General features: G+C 34.8%; 1 protein-coding gene across 1 annotated transcript; it reads right to left on the bottom strand.

Annotated features, from left to right (window-relative positions):
- Positions 1 to 2140: 2140 nt before the first annotated feature.
- On the bottom strand, positions 2141 to 8964 carry LOC112711508 (uncharacterized). The gene is made up of 16 exons (XM_025764182.3): positions 8549 to 8964; positions 8353 to 8451; positions 7773 to 7864; positions 7495 to 7595; positions 6727 to 6817; positions 6394 to 6452; positions 6148 to 6268; positions 5804 to 5872; positions 5057 to 5109; positions 4861 to 4969; positions 4171 to 4341; positions 3935 to 4093; positions 3722 to 3814; positions 3425 to 3607; positions 2980 to 3164; positions 2141 to 2760 (listed from the first exon to the last, which is right to left on the bottom strand). Exons 1-16 carry the CDS (start codon positions 8679 to 8681, stop codon positions 2415 to 2417), a joined length of 2064 nt encoding a protein of 687 aa, XP_025619967.1. The 5' UTR covers positions 8682 to 8964; the 3' UTR covers positions 2141 to 2414.
- Between the last annotated feature and the right edge of the window lie 2297 nt (positions 8965 to 11261).

Raw genomic sequence — 11261 nt, 5'->3', positions numbered from 1 at the left:
TGCAAATATATATATAATAAATCATATTTTAGTTAATATATATCAATTGATGCACAACACGACCTATCACGTGCTCTATATAAAAATGCAAAATGTTCTTTTTCTAGACAAACAAATCTAAACAGTTCTAATTATTTTCATTTTTTAATATATTCAGTAAAAACTTTTCTAGTAAATAAATTAAATATCTTGAGATTAGTTTATTTTTATTATATGTTAACATAAAATGAATGATACTTATTACATACTTAATGAAATAATTACCATTTTTAAATTCACCAGAATCAGATTCGCAAATGATAAGCAACCGATTTGCTTGTCTAGCTAGAACAATATGAAATACTAATATAATATAAAAATCCATAAGAAGAAAAAACAATAACACATTGATATGATCAATAACAGTAATTAATTACAAACACAACACAAGTGGTAGGCATTACTCATTGCCAACTAATTACTAATTATGTAACTAAATAATTATATATTAAAAATATTATCTAATCCAATCCTACAAGAAAACGTGATAGCATGCAAATATTAATTAAAAGATGCTACTCCAAAGCATACTACTAATATACTTAGAAGCATTAGGGTCTGAATGGTATTAATTGTTACCTTTGTTGGAAATTCCTTTAATGCCGGAAGAGAAGAATGGTACAGTATTATTAGTATAGAATCCTACAAGCAAGACTATAGGGGAAGAAAATATAATTAAAATAAAAAAGGAAGGAGAAAGAGAGAAAGCATAGGGAAGAAGAAAAGAACATATGGCATACATAGTATTCTCCTGTATGTATTGATTAATGAGGGAGCATAGAAAAAGAAAAGTGTTATTGGGAAAGTGAAATGGAAGGTGTTGTCTCAAAATTTGACATGCTTGTAAGTTAGTAAGGATTCCTTTTGTTTCAGCATAGCCAGGCAAATTCATTCCTCTGCTTCTTAACTAAAAAATATTGAATCCTCTCTATCGATGCTATTATTAAGTATATTTTCCATCATTTTACATTTTTTTAATATGTATAAAGAGAAGATGTTACCGAGTAAAATGTCACATTTAACAACATCAATTGAAAAAATATATATATTCTAGTTAAAGAACTAATAATACATAATCATGTGGTAAAAAAAAAATTAGTACTACTTCATTAGAAATGGGAATGGATTATATTCTTTTTCTAATTATTTCTTTCAAAGAGCTTAGAAACCTAATTACATATTTTTTTTTTAAACTAAAACTTTCGTAGAAAGGTTTAAATTACATAAATTTAATTAATTTTTTTTTTTTGTACAATATAAAAACTTGACTTGGGAATAACATTAAACACATAAAAAGAAACTCAAAATCATTTCAATATACACACATGAACAATGCTAAGAAAGTGTTTGGCCCAAAATCCGCTTGATACCTAGTCTTTTCATATTATTATTTGTTTACTTCACAAATAGATTAAGGAATTTTCATTAGATTTAATTAAGCCCAATTTTCTCTCTACTTTATTTTACTTCCTTTTGCTACTGCTAACCACCAAAACTACAACCACTACTTGTTGCCGATATATGACCACCGACGATACCTGGCAACCACCATCCCCACCAACAACCACTGCTAGTTGTCGACGACTACCGATGACCTACCTACCCTTACAACCACCAACAACTACTTAGCATTGGCAACCACTGCCTTTCCAGCAACTACCACCACTAGCAACCACCTCTTGCCCCACGGTCACTAGCTACCCGTTCAACAACGATCAACCATTGCCGATGACTACCACCATGCACCCATGCCGCCAACAACCAAAACGCAATGCCTGGAAACACCACCTTTCGATGCTGATACCTATTTCTTTTTGTAATTTTGAATTAATTTTCATGTGTGAAACTAAACTGTTGACGAAGAAATTAATTCGTTTCTTACATAACCGTTTCTGTTTTATTGTATATATGTAGATTTTGAAAGTTGCCAAACATCTCCTTAAAAGACTGCAATGAACTCATTGAGATTTTATGTCCAATATCATGGTAGATCTAATAACAAAATAGGATAACACTTTCACCATATATGTTATATGCATAAATAAGTTCTTAATCCATATATAAATTTTTCTTTCAATTTTAGTCCAGTAAAACTTTAAAATGGCCATTCTAATTACTGTCGTTAATTCCATTAAGCACGTAATAAATGAAATATAATACAACAAAAATGCCCTAAAGCCATGCCAATTAGTGCCTTAAGCCCTTTATATGTGCCATAGAAATGGCGAGTGGACTATAAAAGTTAAGCAACATTAGAACTTAAGACTAATTCCATCCCTCCACCCAGCCTAAACATTTTTAATGAAAAAGAAAAATGAAGCAAAATCATATTTAAAGAATCAAATGATATTATACTTTAAGAGAGTGAAAGGGCATTATCTCCGTCCTCTTCTGCCATTGCCACGGTTCCCTCTATTCCCTCTACCGCGAAAGCCTCCTCCTCTTGGCGGCTTAAGTCCCAAAGACTGAACTCCTCTCCTTTTCTGGTGTGGCTTTTCTTGATCCTCGTCGTCTTCTCTGTACTTGGCTTTGCTTCTCGCTGTGAAAGTTATTTCCCGCGATCCTCCTGGACCCTGCTTAACACCATTCGGTACACTACGAGAATATTGTTGATCTTTGAGAGCTGCCACTCTATCCCCCATAGGAAGTGATTCCTCACCAGCAAGTGACTTCTGACTCCAGAACGCCTCTGCGTGCTGCTCATTCTTAACTTCATACATTCTGTGCATATAAGGAAAATTATCTCAGTAATTAAGAATCAACAAAGAATAAAAAAAAAAACATAAAGGAATTGGCATGTTCCATAAACAGGCAGCCAATAGGGTAAAGAACTTGATTTCATAGATGATGAAAACTAGACTCTTTTATTATAATAACTGGATAGAAAGCACCAAATCCTGATTGATAAGAGCCTCTGCAAATTGGTAATAGATTCTTTACCTTGGTACCCGAGGTTTCGAAAGTTCATCTTCTGATGATGCTGATACATCAGTCTCACTTTCACTTTGATCATCATCCGACTCAGCAGGTTCAAAATGCTCTTCTAGCAAGGAAGGTTGCTTCTTAGAACCACCTACGGGATGTAAAGCCAGATATTCATCTGAGGTCTCCTTAATCTCGTATTCCTGAAATAAAAGTAGCATGAGTAACTGTCTGAAAGAGGAAATATCATGTTCAAAGTGGAGAATTAATAAAACAAACTCTATGCATAAGCCAAATGTCCCATTAGTGCTCTCACGTACATTAATGAAATTTAACTTACAGGCATCTAAATTTACAGTGCATCCAAAAATAAATATTTATCGTTACAAGGTATGAGCTTTAATTTATCTCAGCCTATTTGTTAAAGGACTAATAACAACTGGTATATTTCTGATTGTAGTACCTTGTTTGTAAATATCGCTTTAAATCGCTCGTCTTGAAGATCTTCCATGATAATCCCTTTCTTTTTCTTGGATGACTTTTTATTTTCATCATCACCAGCATCTCTGTTCTCATTTTCAGCTTCTTCACTTTTGAGGAGGCGTGCTGCAAGTTTCCGATTAATTTTGGGTAATTTTTTCCTTATCTGCAAGGTTAACAATTTAGGCAAGACCATGGATTAGTATTCCAGTCTATATCATTTAATCAATCTTAGCTACTTAAATATGAAAAGAAATCAATTATGAGTGAAGGAATCAACCGTAATTCGAGAGGCACGTTCAGCCTCCATCTTCTCTCTCTTCTGTTGTTCAATGTAAGCTTCATATTCAAAAGGATCCGCTAGTGCTTTAGCCTACAAAAATGTTAATAAATCATATGAAAGCACGGAAACAGAATCCAGAGCATCTAGCAATACAACATCAGCATTACACCAATTCAGAAGTATGTATAAAAAAGTATCAGCAAAACTCACCTTTTTGTATAATGCATAATTAATGAAGTACCCATGCATATAGGCTCTAAGCAAATTAGTCCCAATCAGGTTTGTCAAATTTAATCTCTCAAGCTCTTCCTTTGTCAAAAATTTGTAATGATCATAGATAGTTGTCTGTCCACCTGTGTCTAGCTCCTCCTGTAAAAATAGTTCAAATGTCAAAACAAGTAATAGACTAGCTAATCCTATAATCAAATAAAATAGTTAACACATACTGTGAAATTTTCTATAGAGGAACACCACTTAGGAGCAGGTCCAAGGGATGGTATGAAGTAAGATGGTATTTGGCTACTGTCCAAGGCCAGCAAGATCAAACCACTGCCAGGAAATGTACATACATCATTGATTTTTCCACCTGTAGGCTCAATGCTGGTCATGCCTTCTCCCTGAAACCATTTCATAACCAATCATATGACAAGTGACAACCAATGTTGATGAACATACCTGAATTCAGTCATTACTAAAATGTGTAGGAAATCATACAGGGCTCGTCTAAAGAATAGATCATACATGTACACGAGACATCAACGAGTGAGCATAGAAATGTTAGTGTACTCGCCATTTCTATGGCAAATATAGAGGGCTTAAGGCATAAGTTGCCATGGCTTTAGGGCAATTTTGTTGCATTATATTTAGCCTAAGATATACTGGTTTTTAGTTGCGATTCTTGTTCCTTGCTCCTAATTTTTTAAGTTCCATCAAGATGAGTTATTTTTTTGCGGAAGTTTCATATGGTTTGTGCTTTTCATTTTTTTTTTGGGCAAAATTTTCTCTGTTTTTCTCCTCTCACTGATATAAAAGCTGGCTCAGCTGTCAGTATTTGATACATGCTATGGATGACAATATGGTAAGCATAGAAATGTTAATATGAAATTATAATAGCAGGAATGACAGATCTTATCTACCGTTTCAGGATCCCATATTCTAACAACGTGATCATCGCTGGTAATCAACATAGATTGTTCATAGTTAAGAGTCCGATGCCACTTAATATCCAATATGGGACTGCCATACCTGTGAGACAAATTTTAAGCAACCATTAGTTACGAAGTATATATGTTAATACAAACATAAATCTCTGGAACAAGGATGTTGGCTTACATATGATCCTGTATTCGTATTGGATGGGATGAGCGAAGGTCGTAGATGAGAACCTGCATATGCGATATTAAATGTAAACAAAATCCATAATTTCATATTCAAGGGAAAGAAAGGTTGCACCTGCAGACCCAGTTCAGCAAAAGAGAACTTGCATTCCCCACCGCATATAAGATCTCTTTTTAAGGTAAAGGTACTAACTACTAAGGTCTATCCTTATAAATAACAGAGAAGAAACACAAAAGATTATTCCGGTCTTCAATGCTCCCATGACAAGTTTGTACTGTCTAAATAAACTATGTCTACTAAGAGACAATTATGTCCAAGCAAATTACTGTTAAACCAGGCATCAAACACGACATAACTTTTTCTTTCTTTTCTTTCTTTCCTTTCTTTTTTTAAATTATTAACTTTGCATCTGAAACTAGCTTAAACTTCAGAACAAGGAAACTGTGCCAATGAATTATTCACAGTACAAGTTCGTCATGCCCTAGATTGAGGGACGGGCAAAATGTTACAGTGTAATTTCTAAGGAAGACCATTCACTTGTTTTTCTTACACTTAATTTTGTATCACTTCTAGGTATATGCAATACCAAATACAGCCTTGCCACAAAATCCCATGTTGCATCAAATATGACCATTTTCCACTTATTCACTAATAAGATGACATATTCTACAAACCAAATAAGTTTTATCATATAAGCAACATAAGTGTTTGGTTTCTGATATTAGTAAAATAGGATCACACCTTTCCTGCACTACTTCCAACAGCCATTAAGAAACCACCATCTCCATCAAACTCCAATGCAGTGACCCCCTACAGATACAGAAATGTTGCCGAATGAAGATGTCAGTTAAGCAACACAATCTACAACCTCGGGTACAACATTGAGAAAAGGGAGAATGATACATATTTCCGACCATTTGAAACATGAAAAAAAATGAATAAGTGGCTAACAAATCAAACATATCATATGTTGGTCAATGATATTTGCCTTGCACCAAAGGCTTTGGCACATCCAAAATAGTAAATAATAAATATCATCTTCTCAGATAGACAGACAATTTGAATGCCTCCACATGTTCTACTACCTGATCAACATCGCCACTAGGTCCGACTGCATCAATTCTGCCAACTGAAGATCTCACACGCATGTCAAAGCATTCGACAGCACCATCTTCACCACCACAGGCAACTAGTCCATGAAGCTTGCTAAATTTGCAAATTCAGAATTTCAGATACAATTTTAGTTACACTTATTCATACAAGCGTATGATACAATGCTCTTATAAATGAAAGGAAATAAAGCCACTCAGTATTTAAGTTCCACTAAATACCTTCTTGAAACCACATTCAATGCAGGGGATTGTGTATTGAGGGAGGAAAGAAATCGCCCCTGACATGTAAAGAAAGGTAGATCTATAAGTAAGACAAGTAAAAACAAGTGTTGCCCCTATTTTTTGCAAGAAATACACCAAACGAAATACAGAACAAAACATGATGTTTATACCAAATATAGGAATTCCACTCCAAATTCCAAAGAGTACCGTGAGAATATAATTTAAAGTTTGCACCTTCAGATTTCGTTCACAAAGTTCAACCAATACGAAAACAATCAATATTCATGACACTAGTGATGCCTTTGAAACAAAAAATTAAAGCTTGAATACCTGCTCTAAGTTAATTCTGTACAATTCTGGGGAAGAGGCAGCACAAAGCAAATCACAAGACCAGCTGTCATATGTAATATCCCTTCCCATTCTGTCAAACAAGAACATCAAGGCATGTAATCAAACTCATGAATTTCGATTATAATTATAGAAGACTTACTAGGATCGAGTGAAGTAGAAATATCATGCTACATTTAACCAGAGGGTCAACTGCAGCTGATCACGTAAATGAACCAGAAATATATGAAAAATACAGACAAATGCAAGGAAAGCTGCTTTTGCATATTCGTGCTAACAACTCAAGATTCAAGAATCAACGTAATTAGCTAAGCCAAACAGTATAACAAGAAACAGATTTTCCAAATCATTAACCAAGTGGTAAAGCACATCGAAAATCAAATGGAAATATTGAAGGAACATTTGGTTTGATCCTTTTAAGTAAGGTGATTAGCTAAAGCAGAACAAACATAATATAGTTTATTTTGGATGGCAAGGAGAGTTTCAATTGAAGAAGCTCCGTTTTTTCCTTTTACCAATGTGTCCAACAAAATGTGAAAGTTCCGTTTGCGGTGGCATGAATCTTAAACAGACTGCATTAAGCAATAGACTGATCAATTAATGCTAACATCCAAGTTTAATTGTCAGTACATATTTCTTTATTGAAGGATAAATTACCATTCAGTCACCAAAAGTATACATTTCTATAACCCAAAATGCTAGGCACCTAAAGAATTCATCATTATATTTTAGTGCAAAGGGGAATAAAACCTTGGTATTCGCAAACTGTAATGTTTTCCATATTTTGCATGTAGACAAACAGAGCGGTCAGCACATAAAAATGCTAGTTTCGAATAGTCATCTGTTAGAACCTGCATAAGCAAAATTATTCAATTACTAAAATAACAAATTGAGAAAATATGCAGGTAAACTCAAGCAACAAATCAATATGCAAAAGAGGACAGTTTAAAACACATAACAAAAAACTAAGCCAAAAACAATCAGGTTGCTAACCACTTTCTTCTTTAAACTAAAGATAGTTTCAGTACCTGAAAATCAATAATCTCTGAATCCAAATGCCTTTCAAACTTCAATCCTAGCTCCCGTACCTCGTATACTTTTACTTGTGGTGGATATATACCTTCAATATTGAATAACCATGAGTGCCAAACTTTGAAATTAATACCTAATTACCTATCTTTTCATGCCACTTTTCCTACACCATCATGTCATTTATGAAATCTCAAGAGATCTCACCGATATGCTAATATCCTATCATCTTCCCCCCACATGATTGATAACAATTGCAAGTTGCAACTGCTGTCCATTTTTTTTCTCAAGGCGCAAGTTGCTTTAAAATAGTTTACCCACAATAAAATCAAATTCCTAACGGTCCTAGTTTTGAATTTGTAAGTGCTCCTTCGCAACATCCTCTCTAAAGAGAACTAACCATGGTCTTTAGACATGTTTTACTTGCTCAAACTGCTATTTGCAGTACTTGGTGCAATAATCCATGAATAATCAATGACTAATTTTTCCGTATCACACTTCACAAATTTTTCCTCCTTGTCACTTAATCATCATTACTAATTATTAACGCACACACACATAAGCATGAATTTGAAGTACCTGAAGCTATGATATACTCGCCATCAGGAGTTGCCTTAATCTTGGTGGTTGCAGTTGTGAACCTCAAATCCTCGATCAATTGCACATTCTGCGTGTAACCTAGCAAACAAGTAAATAAATAAAGTGATGAACAAAAAGAACAATGCAAACGTAACAGTGGAAAATAGGAATAGAGAAAATAAAAAGGGGGAAGTACTTTTGACGTTGCGATGTGATTTCTGCTTCTTAGTGGGGAGCCAGGAAGCGAGTGAGGGTTGCTGGGAAGCTATTGTGTACATCTTCACGCCGTTTATCGACGTTGACTTCATGCCGCCATCTCGGGTCGCCATTTTCGCTTCTTAGATGCACAAACACACAGAAAGTGAAGTTTGAAGACGGTGAGGTTTGTTTTCGAGGATTTTGCTCTTGCCGCCTCTCTTCTATTCTACTGAAGAAGAGGGGCGACGCGACGATGAGAGTCGCGAGGCGGAGAGAGGGAGGACTCCGGAGAGGCAGACGGCGACTTGCAGAGGGTGTGAACTGTGAACGGTGCGGCGACGCAGATTCTCAGTGTTGAAAGCTTGGAGAGGCAGCAGCACAAACACTTCAGAACTTATGTTAGGTTGAGTTAAAATAGTCTACAATAATTTTACATATTTATATTAAAAATATTATTTTTAATATTTATTTTATATTTTATATTCTAATATACATTTTATACTAATCACTAATTTTAATGTATCTTTAACATGAAATATCAAATTATTAAAGATAAAAAATATCTAACACCCTGATAAAACATTTTGGCTTTCAGTATTTAAAATAATAAAATATGTATTTTATAAGTTATATATAATAAGAAATTTAGAAAGTCAATATTACTTCAGTTAACTAATTTAAAAAAAACGATGTTTGAAAGGAAAATAATATAAAAATATTAGAAATTAAAACAATAAAAATATCTAAAATTTAAGTAAAAAAAAATTAAACTTTAAATAATTTAATTTAAAATATAAACTTTTAGATTTAATATTTAAAAAATTTAGTTATTTTGTTATTTTTTATAATTTTATCAAATTTATAATTATATTTTTATTAATTAGGTTCTTATACTATTTTTAATTTTGTAATTAGGTCATTACCAGTTGTTCCTACCCTGACCCAACGCTATGGCCCAGGTCCAAATACGCCAAAAGGCCCAATCCAAAGATTGGCCTTCGTTATTCACCGACCTCTTTAGAAGAGGTCGGACTCAACACGGACTTCTTTCCAAAGAAGTCGGGCTCAAGAGATAGTTGGCAGGTAACACTTATTCAAATAAGTAACTGCCCCTAAAATCTCTCAACCCACTTCTAGAAGGCATATCTCAACAATCCCTAGATAAAGGGACGGTTATCCACCTAAAAAGGTGGCACTACTCCAACGGTGGTTATTGGATTACCACTATAAATATCCTGACACTCTTCAGGTATCGCCAAGTTCCAATACATTTTAAACCTGCTTAACCCCATGCTGACTTAGGCATCGGAGTGTCTTTGCAGGTACCACCCCCATTCTCTCTCACACACAACTCGGAGGCGGCTCCCAGACGTAAACCAAGTCGGAGACCACACTCCTCCAGCGCTTGGGCCTCAAACAAGTCCAACCACCGTCCGGTTTTAGGTAAGCCCCGGAACATTGGCGCCGTTGCCGGGGACCTGGAGCTCAATCCTTGATAATGGCGGATGATCAACAAGATGGTCGGACAACCTCTTGACATGAATAAGATGCAAGCATGTAAAAAAGAAGTTGGAATACAGTTTCTATGGATACCAGAAATCCCATAAAAACTTCTCCCAATGGAGAGAGGATATCAAATAGGGATGATGATTCTACTTCTACAGTTAAATTGGATTAAATCAAACAAAAAGAGAAGAAAGCAACATCCCAAGGCCATTGTAGAAGGCAAACCAAGACGAACTCGAAAGCCAATTGAATAAAAGAATTTTCAATTCAGAAAATTCAATTGGCAAGTTACGTGAAAAAAAAAGACGAACTCAAAAGCCAATTGAATAAAAGAATTTTCAATTCAGAAAATTCAATTGGCAAAAGAAGTTACGTGAAAAAAAAAAGACGAACTCGAAAGCCAATTGAATAAAAGAATTTTCAATTCAGAAAATTCAATTGGCAAAAGAAGTTACGTGAAAAAAAAAAAAGAGGAAAAGGGAACGTGACTAATCTCAACCTCTTCGTGAAATAGGATGGACAATGGCATCTGTGCCGACTTACAATCTCGGAAAAATCCATAATACCCACTCATGGAATGGAGCAGTTGCATGTTCAAAATACACATGTTTTATAAATAAATAAAATATCCCATATTAGTCAGTAATTGAAGAAAGAAGGGAAAACATTGTTGATAAAAACAATGAAACCTTTCTTTTCAACTTATGCCAAAAAGTGCAGCATCAGTCCATTTGAATGCAACCCAATCCGACAATGAAGTGATGAATCCAGTTTTTTCTTCATTGGATTCACATATCAATTACAACAGAGCAGTGAATAACACGAAAAATTCACATGGTACATCTTTCGTTAGTTGCTCACAAATTACATCACTGCCAATGAATATGGAAAGAAATATTCCTGTGATAGAATTCGATGTTGTTTGCACACCAATAAAGATGGATGTCTTCCAGGAAGAAAACTGGAGTCCGATCCAAAGAAAAAAGAAATCGGGGTGACAAAGGCCCAGTCTTCATTGGAGGGAATGATGGTCAGACTTTTCTTCAAAGGTCGGATGAGCCGGGAGCTCACAAAGAAAATCCGACCTCTTTTAGAGAGCTCACGAATAAAAGTCCGACCTCTTTTAGAGAGCTCACGAATAAAAGTCCGACCTCTTTTAAAGGTCAGACTTTACAATAAGGTCGGATGAGTTGGGAGCTCACCAA

This window comes from Arachis hypogaea, chromosome 9, assembly GCF_003086295.3.
Source record: "Arachis hypogaea cultivar Tifrunner chromosome 9, arahy.Tifrunner.gnm2.J5K5, whole genome shotgun sequence".
Taxonomy (NCBI): domain Eukaryota; kingdom Viridiplantae; phylum Streptophyta; class Magnoliopsida; order Fabales; family Fabaceae; genus Arachis; species Arachis hypogaea.
The sequence above is the reverse complement of the archived record's forward strand: the minus strand, read 5'-3'. Positions and strand labels throughout refer to the sequence as shown.

Excerpts from the sequence above, each read along its gene's own strand:
- LOC112711508 (XM_025764182.3), bottom strand. The coding sequence starts at position 8,681 with ATGGCGACCCGAGATGGCGGCATGAAGTCAACGTCGATAAACGGCGTG. Across the intron at positions 6,269-6,393 it reads TTGAATGTGGTTTCAAGAAG|CAAGCTTCATGGACTAGTTG; the intron begins GTATTTAGTGGA and ends TTGCAAATTTAG. Across the intron at positions 5,110-5,803 it reads TTGGAAGTAGTGCAGGAAAG|GTTCTCATCTACGACCTTCG; the intron begins GTGTGATCCTAT and ends TCGCATATGCAG.